This window comes from Arvicanthis niloticus (assembly GCF_011762505.2).
Source record: "Arvicanthis niloticus isolate mArvNil1 chromosome Y unlocalized genomic scaffold, mArvNil1.pat.X SUPER_Y_unloc_2, whole genome shotgun sequence".
Taxonomy (NCBI): domain Eukaryota; kingdom Metazoa; phylum Chordata; class Mammalia; order Rodentia; family Muridae; genus Arvicanthis; species Arvicanthis niloticus.
In genome coordinates this window covers 1741649-1762811 of record NW_023044979.1, presented here as the reverse complement: position 1 = coordinate 1762811, position 21163 = coordinate 1741649, and the positions used below count along the sequence as shown (strand labels likewise).

General features: G+C 39.2%; 1 protein-coding gene across 1 annotated transcript in view; it reads left to right on the top strand.

Moving 5' to 3' along the window:
• The window catches only part of LOC143441079 (uncharacterized), an 85352-nt gene that overhangs the window by 43734 nt on the left and 20455 nt on the right, over positions 1-21163 (top strand). The window contains 1 exon segment of the mRNA XM_076928143.1: positions 1756-1794. Coding sequence (XP_076784258.1) covers positions 1756-1794 — 39 coding nt within the window.

The window sequence follows — 21163 nt, the reverse complement described above, 5'->3', positions numbered from 1 at the left end:
CAGGAGAAAGGAGTTGGAGATCTGAAGAACACTTGACATCAGACATGAAGATGCAGAGTTTGGAGATTTCCTTGCTGGCTTTTGGTCTTCTTTTTGCCCAGTATTTCCTCACAATGGTGGTTAGGAATCATGACCTATATCCTGTGAATTTGGATGGATATTATGTGCTATTTTTTGAAAGTATAGGGGATCATGGTTACATGATTGAAATGATCTCAGAAGAGACTTTGAACTTTGGACTTTTAACATTTATGAGACTTCTATAGATGATGGGGACTTTTTAATTTGAACCTTACATATTTTATATTATACTATTTTTAAATATGGTCTCTGTAAAATCATGTGTATACACAGTCATAAGGGGGGCAGGCAGTAAAATGTGGTAGTATAAATATGCTTGGCCCAGGGAGTGGGAGGAAGTTATTATGAGATATGGCCTTGGAGGAACTGCATCACTGAAGGCTTTAAAGTTCCACATGCTGCAGAATGGGTCCTCCTACTAGCTCCCTGGAAGACAGTCTCTTTCTGGATGCCTTTGGATCAAGATGCAGAACTCTCATTTTCTTCACCAGCATCATGTTTTCTTTCATGCCTGCCTTACTTCCTGCTATGACAAAAGAGTTATAAATCTCTGAAACTGTAAGCCAGTCCTAATAAAACTGTTGCTTTTATAGGAGTTGACTTGTACATGATTTCTCTTCATAGCAATGGAAACACTAAGACAGGAACCCTGTGAGTGTATTTAATACGGTCAAGCGTTTGCACAATTCTCTAGTCTTCATTATCATGAAAGAATATGTGCTAGAGTCTAAGCATGCACCCTGTGTCTCAGGACACAGCCCCCTGAGTCTTATGCATGCCTCCTGTGACTCAGGACATGCCCCTGAGTATTAAGCATGCCCCCTGTGACTCTGGACTTTCCTCCTGAGTGCTTAACATGCACCCTGTGTCTCAGGACATGCCTGTGAGTCTTAAACACACCCTCTGTGACTCAGGACACACCCACAGAGTCTTAATGGACACGTTCAGTATAATGAAGCCTTTGCACACCTCTGTAGTCATCATCATTATGAAACTATTCATAGTGGACAGTGGGTACATACTGTGCTAAAGCCTTTACATCATGTTGTCCACTGAGATCCAACACAACTCAACCACAGGACAAGGCAAATCATAAAAATTCATTGTAATCAAATCACTGCTGATAAATCAGGGCCACAAAATTATACTCAGAAACTGAGCTGCAATACCCCAGCCTCAGCCCCACCATGAGCCAGAAAGTTAAATAGCTTCCAAAAGTCAAAACCACAAAGTCCCGTGCCAAGTTACAGCTATATTTTTCTCCCAATCACATTTGATTTTTTGTTTTCCTCTATGTCAAATGATACAGAATGTGGGTTGTGTGGTCTACACTATCACAGCCATTTGTTCTTTTCTGGTTAGGAACATGCATTATATTTTTAGGAATGAAACATGAATAACAGAAATCATGGTTAGGAGCATTTGTTATGTTTTAGGGAACAAAACATGAATGATGAAAGCTGCTCATATATTCTTAAATACACAGGTCCCCTATGACCTAAAACTTAGTTTGAATTTATGATTAAATGGAGGTTAGTAACAAAAAGGCAGTCCTTAGGGCAAGTTTCCTTTGCTTCTTCCCAACATTTGTGTATTATAAACATATTTGACTACACATATTGAAGACATATCTTACAAATGTAATCAATGAGATAAAACTTTTTCACAACACAGTCATCTATGAACATAGAAGAATACATCCTGGAGAGAAACGCTGCGAATAAGTAATGTGGCAAAGCCTTTGTATATGGCAGTCATCCTAGAAACCATGAGAAAAAGTCATAATGCCAGAAAAAACCCATAAACATGGTCAATGTGTTAAAGTCTTGAACTTTCTGATATCTTTATAAATGACTAAACTCTTTAGTAAGTAATCAATCTATTAAAGACTTTGTATATTACAATAGTTTTTGAGCACCTTCAATAATATCAAAAGTAATCTGTGACTACAAATAATTTGTATGACCTTACCCAACACACATTGAGTTACTCAAGGTTATTCATTATTTAGAAAAAAAAATTGACAAGCATCAACCACCAGTTCAAACTTTATGATGTCTCTCTATTTTGTTTACACTGGTAAACTCATTTGTACATACAAAGCCCACTGGTTTTTCTTCTTCTTTTTTAGTTAATCGTGTATCCAACAACTTTGCTGAAATTGTTTACCAGCTCTGTGAATTGCCTTTGGGAAGTTTTAGTTCATTTGTGCTTACTATCGTATCATCTGCAGATAGAGATAGTTTTACTTCCTCCTTAAATTTACAATTTATTAACTTATTTAACATTAAATTGTAAATTGCAATATAGGACTTAGAATATAGAACTAGTTAACATTAAACTGTAAATTGCCATGCAGGGCTAGTTAGTATTAAATTGTAAATTGCAATATAGGACTAGTTAACATTAAATTGTTAATTGCAGTAAAGGTCTAGTTAACATTAAATTGTAATTTCAATATTAGACTAGTTAACATTAAAATTTTAGATAGTGTTTTGAATAGATGTGTAGAGAATGGATCACCTTCTCTTCTTTGTGAATTAATGGGATTAATTAGAATTTCTCTCCATAATTTAATGTCAGCTATAGGTTTGCATTAAGGTGACATTATTATGTTTATGTATGTCCCTTGCATCCTTAATCACTCCAAGAACTTTATCATACGGTGGGGTTAAATATTGTCAAAGAATTTTTCATCATCTAAGAGATTACAATGTTTTTCTTACACTTTAATCACATTATGTTGAACCATCCCTGCACCTCTTGAACAAAGCCTACCACATTGATCATGGTGAATGGTCTTTTGATGTGGTTTCTAATTTATTTTTTATTAAATATTTTTACATATTTAGTTTTAAAGCAAAATTGGCCTATAATTCTCATTTGTTACTGAGTCTTTATATTGTCTGGATATTTGAGTAACCATGGGTTCACAAAAGAAATTGCTAAGGTTTCTTCTTTTTCTATATTGTTGAATATTTTGAGGAGTATTCTCCTGAACTCCTCTTTGAAAGTCTGGTAGGATTCTACCCTAAAACTCATGGCTCTGGGCTCTTTTTGGTGGCAAACTTGTAATGACTTCTCTTTTTCTAGATGTTTAGGCAGTTTGAGTTGTTTCCCTTAGTTTGATTTAACTTTGTTCAGAAAAACATATTGAGAAAATTTTCCATTATTTTTAGTAATTTCAGTTAGATGGAGTTGAGGCTTTTTAAAACTATGTCATTCCCAATCTTTAGATTTCTTCATTGTTATTTTGTCCCCATTTTCATTTTAGATTTCATTAATTTGGATATTCTCCATCTTTTCATAAGGGTTTGACTATCTTGTCTAATAAAAGGCTCAAAGGATCAACTTCATGGTTCATTAATTCTTTGCATTCTTCTCTTTCTATTTTGTTGATTTCAGACCCCAAGTTGATAATTAACTGATGTCTAATCTATCTTTTTATTGCTTACTTCTTTCTGCTATAGAATTTAATGCATGCTGTTAAATTTCCAGTATGAGAGCTCTGCAGGTTTTTTATGTAGACATTTTGTGCTATGAACTTTCTTCTTATCACCACACTCATTTTCTTTGTGTTCCATAAGATTCTGCATGTTGCAAATTCATTTGCATTGAATTCTAGAAAGTCTGTAAGTCTTTTTTTCTCTGTTTGTCTTAAGCTATTTTTCACTCAGTAGTGAGGTATTCAGCTTTTATGATTTTGTAAGCTTTGTGTTCTTTCTGGCTTTGTTGATGTCCAGCTGTAATCCATGGTGGTCTAATAGGACTTATGGTGTTATTTCAGTTTTCTTGTATGTATTGAGGTTGGCAGTGTGTCTGGGTACGTGTTCAGTTTACAAGTAATTTAAGTGAGGTGCTGAGCAGAAGGCATATTCTCCTGTATTTCAGTAGAATGTTCTCTAAGTATCAGCTGGACTCATGTTCATGTTGTCAGTTAGCTGGAATATTTCTTTTTTTTTTTTGGAGGGTGGAGGTATCTGGAGAATTTGTCCACTGGTGAGAATGGGGTATTTCAATCTTGGAATATAAGTGTATGAGTGTTATGTGATTTTAGGTTTAAAACACTTTCTTTAATGAATGTTGGCGACCATGTGTTTAAGGCATAGATATTAAAACTTGAAATGTCATCTTTGGTGATTATTTTTTCCTTTAAGGAATTTGTAGTGTCTTTATCTGATTCTTTTGATTAATTTTGTTTAATATCTATTTTGCTACATTTAAGATGACCACACCAGCTTGCTCCTTTTGTCCATTTGCTTGTAATATATTTTTCCATTCCTTTACCTTGAATTAATGCCTATTCTCAATGTTGAGCTATATTTCTTGTCTGAAAATGAAGGATAGATTTTATTAGCATCTATTCAGTTAGCCTTTGTGTTTTTATTGGTGAACTGTGATCATTGATTGTGAGAGAGTCAATGAACAGTGATTGTTAACTCGTTGTATTTTATTGTTGTTGTTGCTGCTGCTGGTGGTGGTGCTGGTGTTGGGGTATTTGTGTGCTTTCTTTTCTTTTGCAGATAATACAAGATTATTTATGACCTGTATTTTTATGTGTATTGTTAACTTCCTTTGATTGGATTCTTTGTATATAACTTTGTGTAAGTTTGTATGTGTAGATAGATATTGTGCAAATTTGACTTTAGCATGAACTATCTTAATTTTTCCATTAATAGTGATTAAATGTATTTCTACCTATAATAATCTGGGCATCTGTAGTTTCTGCAGCATATATGTCCAAGCCTTTCTGACATTTACAGACTCCCATGAGAGGTCACCTGCAATTTTAATAGATATTCATTTATAAGTTTCTTGGCTTTTGTCCTTTGTAGCTTTTACTATTCTTTCCTTGTACTGGATGTTCTGAATATTATACAGGAGTCTTCATTTTAGGGTCCATTCTGTTTGGTGTTTTGATGATTCTTTACTTTGATAGGCACCTCCCTCCTTATATTAGGAAGTTTTTCTTCTAAGATTTTGTCATCAGTGAATTTGATCTAATATTCTACCTCTAGTCCTAGTATTTTTATGTTTTATCCTTTCACAATGTCCTAGATTTTCTAAATATTTTATGTCAGGAAGGTTTAGATTTAATATTTACTTTGTGTGATATTTCCATCCCTTCTATTGTATCTTCAATGCTTGAGATTTGTCTTCCATCTCTGTATTCTTTTTGTGAATTTTAGCTCCGTAGTTTCTTTTTGCAGTCCTAAAGTTTTGTTTCCATCATTCCCTCAGGTCGTGTTTTTGTTATTGTTTCTATTTCCACTTTTAGTTATTAAACAGTTTTGTTTCCTTCTACTCTTGATTTGTTTTTCTTGACTTTATTTATAAGATTGGGTGGTTTTCTTCACTCTTTTGTTTGTGTTTTCCTGGATGTCTTTGAGGTATTTATTGATTTCCTCCAATTCTTTGTGTTTTCCTGTATTTCTTTAAGTGATTTAGTCATTTCCACTTTAAGGACTTCTATCATCTTTATACAGTTGGTTTCAAAGCCTTTTTCTAGTACTTCAGCTATGTTGTGATATTTAAGACCTTCTTTGGCAACATAAATGGGCTCACACTCATTAACCAGAGGGTGATAAATGTTACTCCTTATTACATAATCAAGTACCAACATCGTGGAATGAAATGTGGCTATCACTTCTGGAAGTGAAAAGGTCCATTTTATGTCAATGTACTTGATATACAATAGTTTGTGTCCACACAGGGAAATTTATGGTGGGACCCACCATAGGCTCCATGTCAGATTCCGTGAAGTATTCAGCTTACATTTAACCCAATGTTTGATTAATGTCATGGTTGTTTTTTCTCCTTAAATTGGACAGGGAGGCAAATGAAGGACTTTTTAAATAAGCTACTTTGTTGAGATGATCGTTTTAATAACATCGCTTCCAATCACTAACCCCAGAGTTACCGTTACAAAAAAAAAGACCTGATGGTGACAGGGTAATCAGTTTTTTTTTAGTGGTTGTTAGGCATGGGGTCATAACATGAGGTGCAGGTTTGTTGGGGGAATAACCTGGAGACCCTGGTATTTTTGAGGGTGTAACTAGAAAACTCTAGTCTTGTTTAGGATTAGCCTGGAGAGTGAAGCTAGGCTTGGGTTTTGCTGGGGAGGGGCAACTTGGAAACTAATGCTAGTTAGCTGACTTGCCTAGAAGCCTAGTTTCTATTCCTGTACAATGCCTCTGTTATTATACATTCACCTAGGATATCCTGGTACAGGCTCTATCATCAAGTGACTGAGGAAGAAATAACTAGATCCTGCTTTACTAAGGGTTCTTCCTGTTATGCAGGCCCCATCCAAAAGTGAACAACTGCAGCATGAAAACATGTTTCTGGGACAATCCTGAAAGACACCAGTAAAGGGAAATCACCACAGTTCAGAGCTTCATGCAATAGTCATGCTCATGCATTTGTTTGGAAATGTGTAATTATTCATTGAATCATCACCTATAAGCAGTGGGATGGCTTAACTGTCAGAGACTTCGAAACAGAACAATTAGAATATTGTTGAGAAAGACATAAAAGGAAGAAGTATGTGGATAGATCTCTCACAATGGTCAAAGGATGTAAAGATAATTATGTTCCATGTAAATGCTGATCAAAAGGTAAGTTCAGCTGAGCATAAACTCAGTAACCAAGTAGTTACGGTGATACATTCTGTGGGAAGTCAGCTGTGTACATTTTCATGTGTCTGTTGTTGTACAAGGGGCTACTCAATCATTTTAGGCATAATTATAAGCTGGTACAATCCATAATGGTTTTCCTTTTGGCTAGAATAGTAACATTTAGGCAATATTATGACATTTTTTATTTTGAAATTAACCATGATGAAGTAGATATGGTTGTGTGTGAAGTTGACATGGGGTAGAGTTAAGATTGCTGTTTTGATTGTTAACGCTAATACACCTGGAATTAATTAAACCCCAAAAGTGACTTTAATCTGAATCTTGATAGAGAAAGTCATAACTTTACTCCAGATGTTTGAGCTGCAAAGCCCCAGCTCTAATCTGATCCATGACTTGTAATGCAAGCCTCTATAATGACATGGAAGGAGAAGGTTGTGGGAGGAGCTGAGGTGGGAGGAGTAAAAACAGGAAGAGGAGGAGTAAAGGGAGGAAGAGGACAAGGAAGAGGAGAAGAAAGAGGAGGAGCTACGGGTGAGACAGAGTATGAGAAGGGGGACATGGAGGCTGATGTTCGCTTGTCTGTATGTTTGCAGTCAAAGGTAGTTGGTATATCTAGGTTGGGTGTTGGGTTACACCTCTGACTGTAAGGGTATTTTGTTATTGATCATTACTAAATATATAAGCCTTTGGATAATCTAAGCATTAGAGTCTCATTTGTACTGAGCCCAAGTTGTTGGTGGAATGATCTGGGCAATGCCTAGCCTTGCAGAGACAGAGTGGAAGAATGGCAGAGCCATCTCCCACACTGGCATCCCAGGGGTGGCAGGGCTGATGTTTCTGGCTGCCCGTTTCTAGCTGCCCATGCAATATGGTGGCTGAGCTGGACAGAGACACTGCAGCTTAGCCAGTTGGCTTAACCAGTGGCTGCATTTTAAAAATAATTACTACAACAGAAGGCATTTGCTCTTTAGCTGCTTGCTCTCAACTTGATAGCAACTCCATTCCTTCACTGACATTAGGGCCACCTTATTTAAAATTCCAGCTTATTCTAAACTTAAGCTGAGACATCAAGCCTTGTGGACTGAGCAACTACTGGATCCTTGCACTTGGCCTTTATAGCTGGTTATTGTTGAATTAGCTAGGCCATCACAGCCCTAAGTCATTCTAAACAATACCCTTTAAATAAAGAGACTATTAATTTGGTAATACTAATAGTTTAGTATTTAGACTAATAGTTTGGTAATTAGTTTTCTATAGAACTCTGACTAATATACTAGACAAGCACTGAATACTTTTACAGCAGTTTGGGCCCCACAAACATCTCAGCTCAGATACAAATTCAAAATGGCCACCTTCCCTTAACCTTTTTTTCAGTTGATGCTTTGATGCTGGGCTGTTACAGCTATTAGAAAGAAAGTCAGTAGCAAAAGTGTAAAGAATCACAGCTGTAACACAAATAATACAATTATATGAGGACCTCAGATAGAGAGATTCAAGATTAAGTGCTATTCCATTTTAGTAGAAATTGAACATGTGCCAGGAAAATGTTAGTGATCCCCAAAAAGACACACATAGGAGCTGATTTGATGCAACTCACAGCAGGGTCTTTATTCTATCTGAGCTAGCTTGTCCCCATCCCCAATGCACCAGCATCAGCCAAGACTGTTTTGGTGATGGTGGAGCCCCAAGTGTCTGTCAGGGAATGCTTTCTTGTAAGCAGCAAGTTGGGAGTTGTGGGAGGAGCTTAGTTGGGAGGAGTAAGGAGAGAAAGAGAAGGAGTAAGGAGAAAAAGAGGAGAAGGAATAGGGAAGAGGGAGGAGAGAGGGAGAAACATAGAAGCAGAAGTCCATGTGTTTCTAGCAGTCAAAGGTAGTTGGTATATCTAGATTGGGTATTGGGTTACCCCTCTGATTGTATAGGCATCTTGTTACTGAACATTACCAAACATAGAGAACCTTTGGATGATCTAAGCATTAGAGTCTCACTTTTACTGAGCTCATGTGGATGGTGGGATGGACTGGGTTCAGTCAATCATTGTGGAGACAGCATGAGAGATTTGCAGAGCCATCTCCCACACTGGCATCTCATGGGTGGCAGGTTTGGTGTTTCTGACCACCTGAACAGACTGCTTGAGGTGAGCCTTGTGGGAGTACAGCAGCAGCCACTACTGGCCACGGGCCTAGGCTAGTCAAGAACATGGCAGGGGATTAAGAAAAGCCTGATTGAATGCCACCATTTTAAATGTCTCTTGCAATTGGGAGGATGTGTGAAAGCATCTAATTGAAAAGCTGCTGTGGCCTTTACCATAATTGGCTGGTGCTGGGAGTCACATCATAAACTTAACTTCACCTCCCCTCCTCATTAGTGGTGGTTAGGCATGGTCTTGTAACCCTAGATGCAGGTTTGTTGGGGGATTAAATTGGAGACCCTGGTATTGTTGAGGGTGTAACTTGAAATCTCTAGCCTCCTTTGGGATTAGCCTAGAGAGTGAAGCTAGGCTTGGGTTTTGCTGGGGAGGGGCAACTTGAAAACTAATGCTAGGTACCAGACTTGCCTAGAAGCCTAGTTTCTATTCCTGTACAATGCCCCTGGTATTATACATGCACCTAGGACTTCCTGGTACAGGTCCTATCATCAAGTGACTAAGAAAGAAATAACTAGGCCCTGCTTTACTAAGGGTTCTGCCTGTTATGCAGGCCCCATCAAGAAGTGAACAACTGCAGCATGAAAACATGTTTCTGGGACAATCCTGAAAGACACCAGTAAAGGGAAATCACCACAGTTCAGAGCTTCATGCAGTAGACATGCTCATGCATTTGTTTGGAAATGTGTGATTATTCATTGAATCATCAGCTATAAACAGTGGGACGGCTTAACTGTCAGAGACTTGGAGACAGAACAATTAGAGTATTGTTGAGAAAGACATAAAAGGAAGATGTATGTGGATAGATCTCTCAAAATGGTCAAAGAATGAAAAGATAGTTATGTCCCATGTAAATGCTGATTAAAAGGTAAATTCAGCTGAGTACACACTCAGTAACCAAGTATTTAGGGTGATCCATTCTGTGAGAAGTCAACTGTGTACATTTTTATGAATCTGTCCTCGTATAAGGGGTAGCTCAATCATTTTAGGCATAATTATAACCTGGTACAATATATAATGGTTTTCCTTTTGGCTGGAATAGTAACATTTAGGCTTTATTATGACATGTTTTTTTTTTTTCAATTGGAAATTAACCATGACAAAGAAGATATGGTTTTGTGTGAAGTTGACATGGGGTAGAGTTAAGATTGCTGTTTTGACTGTTAACTCTATTACATTAAAACCCCCAAAGTGACTTTAATCTGAATCTTGAGAGTGGAAGACACAGCTTTAATTCAGATGTTTGAGCTGAAAAGACCCAGCTCTAATCTGATCTATGACTTGTACTGCAAGCCTATATAATGACATGGAAGGAGAAGGTTGTGGGAGGAGCTGAGGTGGGAGGAGGAAGGAGAGGAAGGGGAGGAGTAAAGGGAGGAGGAAAAGGAACGGAAAAAAACTAAGGTTGAGACGGAGACTGAGAGTGGAACACAGAGGCTGATGTTCACTTGTCTGTAGCAGTCAAAGGTAGTTGGTATATCTATGTTGGGTACTGGGTTACACCTCTGATTGTAAGGGCATTTTGTTATTGATCATTACTAAATATATAAGCCTTTGGATAATCTAAGCATTAGAGTCTCATTTGTACTGAGCCCAAGTTGTTGGTGGGATGATCTGGGCAATGCCCAGCCTTGAAGAGACAGAGTGGAAGATTGGCAGAGCCATCTCCCATGCTGGTGTCCAGTGGGGGGCAGGGCTGGTGTTTCTGGCTGCTGGTTTCTGGCTGGCCATGCAATATGGTGGCTGAGCTGGACAGAGACGCTGCAGCTTAGCCAGTTGGCTTAACCAGTGGCTGCTTTGAAATAATTGAAATAATTACTACAACAGAAGGCATTCGCTCTTTAGCTGCTTCCTCTCAACTTGATAGCAAGCCCATTCCTTCACTGACATTAGGGCCACCTTGTTTGGAATTCCCGGTAAGTTCTGGAGTCAGGTCCTGGTAGGTACATGATCATTGCTCTCAGAGGGGAGGAGCAGGCAGCTGAACAGCCAGAGCTGCAATGCTGGGTTCTCCCCCAGGGATGGGTGGTGTAAGATTCCTCTTTGAAGACAGAAACAAATGCTAATGGAGTGCAAACCCCTCCTGAGCTCTGGAAAAGGTCTGACCATGGTCTGGAAGCACACTTTAACCTTGAGGAGTGGTAAGACTCACTGGCCAATCAAGGCTCTCAGGCAGATCTGCCAATCAGACAAGGAGGTGGGATCTTCCGGGTATCATTCTGCAAGTTCGCTGTGCCTGTGCAGGCTTGAATGGTCATCTGTTACCTGCTCTCAGCTCTGCTGTGGTTGCTGTGTGGAGACTTCTGGGAACCTCTGAAATTGAGTCATAGTGAGCACAGGGTCACTGCCCACAATGGGTAGGAGCAGGCGGCTGAGCAGTGGGAGCTGGGGTGCTGGGTCCTCTCTGGGGCTGCATGGGAAGCATCAGCCAGATGTGACCACCTGTGAGGTCCCTGGTGATGCTCCTCACATGTTAGATCAGGAGGTGACCTCAGAGTAACCTCACTATCATGGCTGATTCTGAATCTGCCCAAGACATTTGGACCAGTTGCTTTCTTGTAGAAACACGGGTGGTTTCTCTGACTCTGCAGCACGTATGTCCAAACCATTTTGTCTTTTATAGAATACATTAGAAAGACAGGCATAAACCTCATAGATCTGCTTTCATACATTACTTCTTTTTGTTTTGTTTTGTTCTTGTTAATTTTTTTTCTGTTGCAGTTTTTTATGTTGCTTTACTTTTTACGTTTAGTGTTTGATTATTATGTGGTAAAGGGACTTTTTTCTCCCAGTATATTGGGTGTTTTGGATGCTTTTTGTACATTAACAGGCATCTTCTTTGGTTTAGGAAAATTTTCCTTTACTGTTTCATTGAAAATATTTTCTAGAGCTTTGGGCTGATATTCTTCTTCCTCTATTCCAGTCATTTGTAGTTTTTCCCTTTTCATATGTTGCAGAATTCCTGGTTGTTTATTGCCAGGAAACTTTTTGATTTCACATTGTTTTGACCAATGTATCCATTTTGTCCTATTCATCTTTAATGTCTGAGACTCTCTCTTCCTTTCCTATTCCACAAAACAGGACCTTGTCTCTGTAGTTGTCAGTGCACAAAAGTACTCTGTGACTACAAATAATTTGTATGATCTTACCCAACACACATTGAGTTACTCAAGGTTATTCATTATGTAGAACAAAAATTTGACAAGCGTCAATTATTAGTTTAAGGCACAGATGTTAACACTTAAAATGTAATTTTTGGTGATTTTTTCCTTTAAGAAATTTGTAGTGTTTTTCTCCAATTCTTTTGATTAACTTTGTTTAAAATTTATTTTGCTGTATTTTAAAATGACCACACTAGCTTGCTCCTTTGGTCCATCTGCTTGGAGTATCTTTTTACATTCATTTACCTTGAATTAATGCCTATTCTTGATGTTGACCTATATTTCTTCTATGCAATTGAAGTTAGATATTTATTAGCATCAATTCTGTTACCCTTTGTCGTTTTATTGGTGAATTGTGGTCATTGATACTGAGAGAGTCAATGAACAGTGATTGTTAACTCCTTGTATTTTGTTGTTGTTGCTGCTGCTGGTGGTGTTGGGTATTTGTGTGCTTTCCTTTCTTTTGAAGATAATACAAGATTATTTACTACCTGTGTTTTCATGTATATTGTTAACTTCCTTGGGTTGGATTCTTTGTATATAACTTTGTGTAAGTTTGTATGTGTAGATAGATATTGTTTAAATTTGACTTTAACATGGACTATCTTATTTTTTCCATTAATAGCGATTACACTTTTTTCTACATATAATAATCTTGGTATCTGTAGTTTGTGCAGCATATATGTCCAAGCCCTGCTGACATTTACAAACTCCAGTGAGATGTCATCTGCAATTTTAACAGATCTTCATTTATATGTTTCTTGGCTTTTGACCTCTGCAGCTTTTAGTATTCTTTCCTTGTACTGGATATTTTGATAATTTTAAAAAGAAAGAGACTTCATTTTAGGGCTATTCTGTTTGGTGTTTTGATGATTCTTTTACTGTGATAGGCACTTCCCTCCTTATACTAGGAAATTGTTCTTCTAAAATTTTGTCATCAATATTTTCTGAGAATTTGATCTAATATTCTTCCTCTAGTCCTAGTATCCTTATGTTTTATCCTTTCACAATGTCCTGCATATTCTAGATATTTCATGTCAGGAAATTTTATATTTAACATTTTCTTTGTGTGATATTTCCATCCCTTCTATTATATCTTCAAGTCATGAGATTTGTCTTCCAACTCTGTATTCTGTTTGTGAATCTTTCCTCTGTAGTTCCTCTTTGCAGCCCTAAGGTTTTATTTCCATCTTCCCTCATTTATTGTTTTCGTTATTGTTTCTATTTCCACTTTTAGGTATTAAACAGTTTTGTTTCCTTCTATTCTTGGTTTGTTTTTTTGGCTTTATTTGTAAGATTGGTTGGTTTTCTCCACTTTTATGTTGATGTTTTCCTGGCTATCTTTGAGGTATTTATTGATTTCCTCCAATTGTTTGTGTTTTCCTGTATTTCTTTAAGTGATTTAGTCATTTTCACTTTAAGGGCCTCTATTATCTTCATATAGATGGTTTAAAAGCCTTTTTCTAGTATGTCAGCTATGTTAAAATATTTTAGACCTTCTTTGGCAATATAAATGGGCTCACACTCATCAACCAGAGGGTAATAAATGTTAGTCCTTATTACAGAATCAAGTACCAACATCATGAAATGGAATATGGCTATCACTTCTGGAACTGAAAAGGTCCATTTTATGTCAATGTACTTGATATACAATAGTTTGTGTCCACACAATGAAATTTATGTTGGGACCCACCATAGGCTCCATGATAGATTTCGTGAAGTATTCAGCTTACCTTTAACCTAATATTTGATTAATGACATGGTTGTTTTTTTCTCCTTAAACTGGAAATGGAGGCAAGTGAACCACTTTTTAAATAAATTACTTTTGTTGAGATGATGGTTTTAATAACATTGCTTTCAATCACTAACCCTGGAGTCACCATTACAAAAATAAAAAAAAAAGACCTGATGGTGACAGGGTAATAAGTTTCTAACTTGCCAGCATGTATTTATTCATGTCAGGTAAATGAAGACACGCTAGATTGATAGGTATATAATTTGGGAACTTTAGCATAATCCAAGGAATATTGAATTTCCAACTTTGCATATATGTCCAATGCACTTTCAGTGTTAAGTCAGGTCAGATGATTGAGAGACAGGCCATTGGCTGTAGCTGTGTGTGTCATGTTACAGATCATAGCAGCTAACATCGCACATAGCAGCCAGATCAAGAGTAGTGAATTAATGCCACTTTCTCTGGCAGGAAACTATCTGCTCTTTTTCAAATTCAATGTAGATGTATATGTTTTCAATTATGTTTCTTTTTTCCTTTTTTAAGTAATTTTTAAAATTTTTTTACATTCCAAAGTTGTCCCCCCTTCTGGTCCCTCTTCCCTGATGTTTTCTCCCCACCTTCCTCCCTGCTGCCTATGAGAGGTTTTTCTCCCACTCACCCACCCACCAGCACCTCACCTCCACCAGCTTCCATTTTCCCTGGGGCATCAAGTTTCTACAGGGTTAAATGCATCCTCTCCTATTTTAATCAGACAAGTCAGTCCTCTGCTGCACACATGCCCAGGGCCATGAACCATCCCCTGTATGCCCCTTGGTTTTTGGTGTAGATTCTGGAAGCCCTGAAGTGTCCAGGTTAGTCATGGTGCACCCTCTTGTGGCCTTAAGCTGGAAACAATCTAGATGTCCCTGAACAGAAGAATGTATAAAGACCATAAGTTACATTTACACAAACAGCTGATAAAAACAATGACATCATGAAAGTTTCAGGCAAATGGATGGAACTTGAAAAACAATCATCCTGAGCAAGATACTCCAGACTCAGAATGATAAACATGGTATGTACTCACTCATATGTGGTCATTAATTTAAAAGAGGAGTATAATAATCTTGTAATTTTATAATCTTCTGGGCTTATTTCTCAATAATTTTCCACAGGACAAATAAGGATTGTGTGTTATAGAGTATTATATGTCAGGAAATAGTAAGATTCATAGAATGATACGGTGTGGTGCTGATTGCATCCTAAGGTGTTTATACATGGAGTAAATCACACAAACACATATAACTCTACTATGCCTGGATCCTCATGGCCTGGAGAGGGTAGTAGTGGAGGCCCATTGTAGGACTCTGGTGATGACTTTAAAGTCTGAGGGTCTCAGGACATTCTAGCTGTCTGACTGTACTGAACTGCTGATAACTTCTCAAAACACATAAACACTTTCTGGCTCTTTCAGAGGGTAAAAAGCTCCTGGCTTAGGTGGTTGAAACCTGTATCCTAACAGCTGAGGATAAGCAATGAGGCTTTTGTTCAATCTCAGCAGGAACTGCTTGACTCTAACTGGCCCCCTCTCCTGCCCACCCTGGATCTCCCCACTCTGGACTGCAGACTTGCAGCTGGTCCCACCCACCACACTAACCTTGCTACTGCTCACTGCCACCACTGCACACCTCCTTTTCTTGGTCCCAAGGTTCCTCCGCAGGAGCGAATGGTAGCATCTCCTCTTCGGGAGGACTGGAAAAGAATCCGCTGATCCCCAGCAGCAGCAGCATCCCATCTGATGAGCTGGCTCATGTGTTGTCTTCTTTGTAGGACCAGGACTCTCTGTGGGTGACTGCTGACCTCTCCAATGGTGGGTACCTCAAAACAGGGTCCACAGGGCTTCCCACCCACTGCTGGGGTGCAGAAAGAGAAGACAAACTCAGTGCTGCCTTCCCTCAAGCAGACACACTGCTTCCTTCACCACAAACTGTTCCTGTCTTCCCTGCACCTCCCCCTCCCAGCACAGCCAATGTCACTCTGCTGCCTTGTCACCTGTGGGGTGTATGAATCCCCTGCGGAGGCAACAAGTCAATGGAATTTCCCTAGCCTTGAGTCTAGGGCAAAGGTTGGGGGTGAGGACAGGGAGGGGGGAGGTTGGGGGTGGGGGCAGGGAGGTTTGCAGGGGGTACGTGTCAGGGGTGGAAAGACACAGAGGAGGCTGCACACGGGAGGCAGGTAAACCCTGCATGGACAGGCAAAATGTTTCCCACCCACGCCTCGCTCATTTCAGTACCTGGTAACAAATACCCAGGGCAGGGATCTTAACACTCAAGTTAGTCATGGAGAAGCAGCAGATAATGCATTTAAAAGAATCAGTACACACACACCACACACACTCCACACACACATACACACACATACACACGCATACATATATACATACACATACACACACCTACACACACATATACACACACCACACACATACACACAGACACACACAGTGACACACAGAAACATACACTCACATATACACACACATACACACACATACGCAGACACACACACATACTCACATACACATACACACAGAGACACACAGGCACATACACACAAACATACTCACATACACACACACATACACAAACGTACATACACGCATACATACACACACTACACACATACACACACATACACACACACATACACACACACACATACACACACACTACTTTCATTCTTTCCCACAGATCACTAACAAGTGAGAAAGGAGCGTGTGTGTTGCTCTCCTCTCTCTGTTTCTTCTGATGAAACAACTTCTGAAGTAAGATGTGAACAAAACATGGGCTGAAATAGAAAATGATACAAATGATACAAATGCCGCAGCCCGTGGAGTCACAGCCCAAATAAAAATTGTGACTCTTTCTGTACTTCTGATTGAGTGTAATGAATTTCAACATAATTTCTCCAAGCACAGACACACCAGGTGTGGTGGTGACACACACCTGTAATACTTAGAAACTCGAGGCAGGGAGGTCATGTGTGTAGCCTCTAAACAGAAAAACTGAATAAATTATGCATATAATTACATATACATGACACCAGTAGTGATAAAAATGAACGAATTGAGCCGGGCAGTGGTGGCTCACGCCTTTAATCCCAGCACTTTGGAGGCAGAGGCAGGGGGATCACGGTGATGGAATAACGATCAATAATCAATGCCAATCAATAATCAACAATCAACAAACAATAAATGGTAGTCAATAATTATCAATACTAATTGATAACCAATAATGATCAATAATTGATGGCACATGCTTTTAATCCCAGCACTTGGGAGGCAGAGGCATAGGATGATGGTGATGGAATAACAATCAATAATCAATGCCAATCAATAATAAATGGTAATCAATAATTATCAATATTAATTGATAACCAATAATGATCAGTAATTGATGACACATGCTTTTAATCCCAGCACTTGGGAGCCAGAGGCAGGCAGATTTCTGAGTTCGAGGCCAGCCTGGTCTACAGAGTGAGTTCCAGGACAGCCAGGGCTACACAGAGAAACCCTGTCTCAAAAAACCAAAAAAAAATAAAAATAAGAGAGAGAGAATGAATTATACATACGATTACATATACATGAAACCAGTAGTGGTAAAAATGAATGAATTATACATACAATTACATATACTTGCCACCAGTAGTGATAAAATGAATGAATTATATATACAATTACATATATATGATACTAGTAGTGATAAAGAAAAGTAATCCAGTTTATATCTTAAACTGATTAAGTTTAACCCTTCAAATACTCAGAAGTTTACTTCTGGAAATATATTTTATCCTATTTAGTAAAATAGAGACACTTCCCATTACTTTCTTATTTAAAAAAAATACAGTATTTCTTTCATTAACCTTTATTTGGATAAGTTGGAGGAGATACATGATCTATGGGATATTTTGCCCTTATAAAGTAGTCCAGATATATATATATATATATATATATATATATATATATATATACATGTATGTATATACACATATATGTGTGTATGTATACATATACATGTACATATACATAGATATACACACTTATATATGTATACATATATACGTATATATCTCTGTATATGTATACACACTCACACACACACACACACACACACACACACACACACACACATATATATATATATATATATTTTACTTTGCCACTGAAACATTAGGTTACCTAAAGGTTGTCTATTTTTAATCAATAATAGCTATTTTAACATCCAGATAATGTTGCCAACAGCGCTCTAAGTTGTAAAAGTTATGGTCTTTCTTCCCCTGATAATTCACTGTGTGATCCTAGCCAGATTGACTGCCTTTCTTAAACTTCAATTTCTCTGCGCTGCAGGGAGGATAGGAATGATTATCAGTTTCACATTCACATCCTAGAGCCTAAAATAAGTATTACAGACACCGAGCATGTATTTGGAGAAAGTGTTAATGATCTCTTGGGGAAAAGGGGCTTTTGGTCAGAGCTCGAAAATACTTGTTACTGATGGAAAAATGTAAAGAAAAAATATTGAAGGTGTGCAGGTGAGTCATTGGCAGAGTGTTTTTCTCAGAGTCAATGAGACCCTGGGTTCAACCTGCAATGTGGGGGATGGGGTGATAGAAGAAACTTACTGGGCCCACTTGTATCTTGGTGAAAAGGGCAGTTTCAATTATTGACAAGGAGTTGTTTAATGCCTCAGTGCTGCTGTCCAGTAAGATATTGAAAGAATTTTGCAGTGAAATCCATGCATCAACAGTGCTATGAACAACCTCACGTGATGAACATTTTAAGGCCTATTCTGAAATTTATTCAGTCAACTGTATCTAATGCAATGAAGAAGAAATAAATGATACCACTTCTATAGTTTCAGGGTCTTTGACTAGAATTTAGAATATCATGAATATTTCTAATTCACTTGATTTTCCAATATATGAAGCTTATATTCAGTCAGGGCCAATTTGAACTTTCTTGTCATCATTCACGTAGTATATTTAAAAACTGACATGGACCGAAGCCACTGAGGTTACATTCTGAACAGCAAAGGCCCCTTTGTACCTAAACTGGATCAGTACTAGCTCCATGTCCTAGAAGAAATTGTTAAGTTTCATATTGCTGCACCTTAGAAAGCATGTGGTATCTTCAGTATACGTCCATGGGTCATTTAGTGACACAAAAATAAATATTAACTTTCTCCACACATGGTATTTTGTCAATGTATAGCCTGACCAAAAAGTAGAATGTTTCCATCTTACTTGATTCCCCATGCTTTATTGTGGCTCTCTGTGTGAGCCTTGTCGAGAGGCCATTGCCAGCTCCACTGTCACTATTCTCATGGCATCTGTCCTCCATGTGCTTCGCTAGGGGATCTTGCCAGTCTGCATCTGGTGATTTCTGAGCTCTGTATCTTTCAGACCAAGCTCTGTCAGTCCTTCCTTCCTGGTGCCTTGTCCTTTCTTCCTCCATTTCACCTCCTGTCACCTGCCTGGTGGCCCCTGGCTCCATCTCACCTCCTGTCTCCTGCCTGGTGGCCCCTGGCTAACTTATATGCTTCTTCGCCTCTGGCCTTCCCTTGTCTCTTCTTTTTTTGTACTTTTAGCTGAGACAGATTCCTGACTGCTGGAGGAGAAGGAGTTCAAGGAGGAGGAGGGGGAGGAGGGGGAGAAGGGGGAAGGGGAGTTGGAGGAGTAAGGAGAGGAGGAGAAGGAGGAGGAAGTGGAGGAGGTGGAGGAAAAGGAGGTGGAGGAGGAGGTGGAGGAGGAGGTGGAGGAGGAGGTGGAGGAGGAGGGGAAGGAGAAGGGGAAGGATGAGGAGGGAGGGGAAGGACAAGGATTAGGGGGAGGAAGAAGAAGAGGAAGGAGGAGGAGGAGGAGGGAGGGGGAGAAGAAGGATGAGGGAAAGGAGAAAGAAGAGGAAGGAGGAAAATGAATAAGGTAGGGGAGGAAGGAAGGGGAAAAGGAGGAAGGAGAGGTGGAGGAGTAAGGGGAGGAGGAGGTGGAGGAAAAGGAGGTGGAAGAGGAGGGGGAGGAGAAGGGGAAGGATGAGGAGGGAGGGGGAGGACAAGGATGAGGGGGAGGAGGAAGAAGAGGAAGGAGGAGGAGGGAGGTGGAGGAAGAAAGAGAGGAAGGAGGAGGAGGAAGAAGAGGAAAGAGGAGGCAGAGGAAGGAAGGGGGAGAAAGAGGAAGGAGGAGGAGATGTAGAATGTGAAGATGAAGAAGATGAAGGAGATGAAGATGATGAGGATGATGAAGATGATGAAGATGGTGAAGAAGATGAAGATGTCAAGGCTTCTTTTGCTCAGCTCTGGTTTCCAGCAGACAGATGAATGAACATTTTTCAGATGTTCTGGAAGTTCTAGTGCCAAATCCCCGAGGCCTATGGCTGTGAAGAAGTTAATGGAAAACTGGGTGTTGCGTGTGTTGTCTCAGGGTCACGGGGGGTCACAGTCCTCCACAGAATGGCGGAAGAGTTTCCTCCTTTAGCCTTGTGTTCAGATTAGGAAGACCCGTGTAGTCACACAGTTCCTGGAAGAAGATAATGACAAAAGTCCTGCTGGACGACCTCGTGATCTCTTCACTCGGCTTCACACGTCCGAGCTGAGTCCACAGAATTGAGTGTTTTGAAAAACAATTAACAATTTTACCCTCAAATGATGCTTGGAAAAAAGCAAAAGTTCAGTGCACACCAGTCCTCCTGTCTCCTGATGAATTGCTTCAAGTTTTTCTCAATTTAGGAAAATGTCGCCTGTAAGACTCTGTCTGTGTTTCTCTGTCTCTGGCTGTGAAGGTGGCAGAGGCAGGCAGGGCAGACTTCCTGGCTGTCTTGGACACACTTTGTAGACTAGGTTGGCCTCAAACCTGTAAGAGCCCGCCTCTGCCTTTCAAATGCTGGGATTAAAGCTGTACACCACTATGACCGGCTGAGATTCTCATCATTTTTATTAATGATTCTAGCTTTGGCCAGGCAGTGGTGGTGGCAGAGAGAGGTGGATCAGTGTACATTTGAGGCTAGCCTAGTCTACAGACCAAGTTACAGGAAAGCTGAGGCTAAACAAAGAGGAGCTCTTTCCAGAAATGAAACAACAACAAAATATCAATTGGTATTGATTACTGATTGGCATTGACTGCTGATTATCATTGTAATTGATCATTTTTAGTTATTGACCAGCATGGATTACTGGTCATTGATTAGTATTATTGAATAGCGTGTTTATTGGTAATTGATTAGTATCAATTACTGTGGCCGTTCCATGGGTGTGGCTTCTATGGGACGAGGGTGGGGGTCTGATGTGGTGAGTAATCAATATTAATCAATTATCAATAATCAATACTAGTCAATGACCAATAGTGATCAATCAATAGTGGCACAGGCCTTTAATCC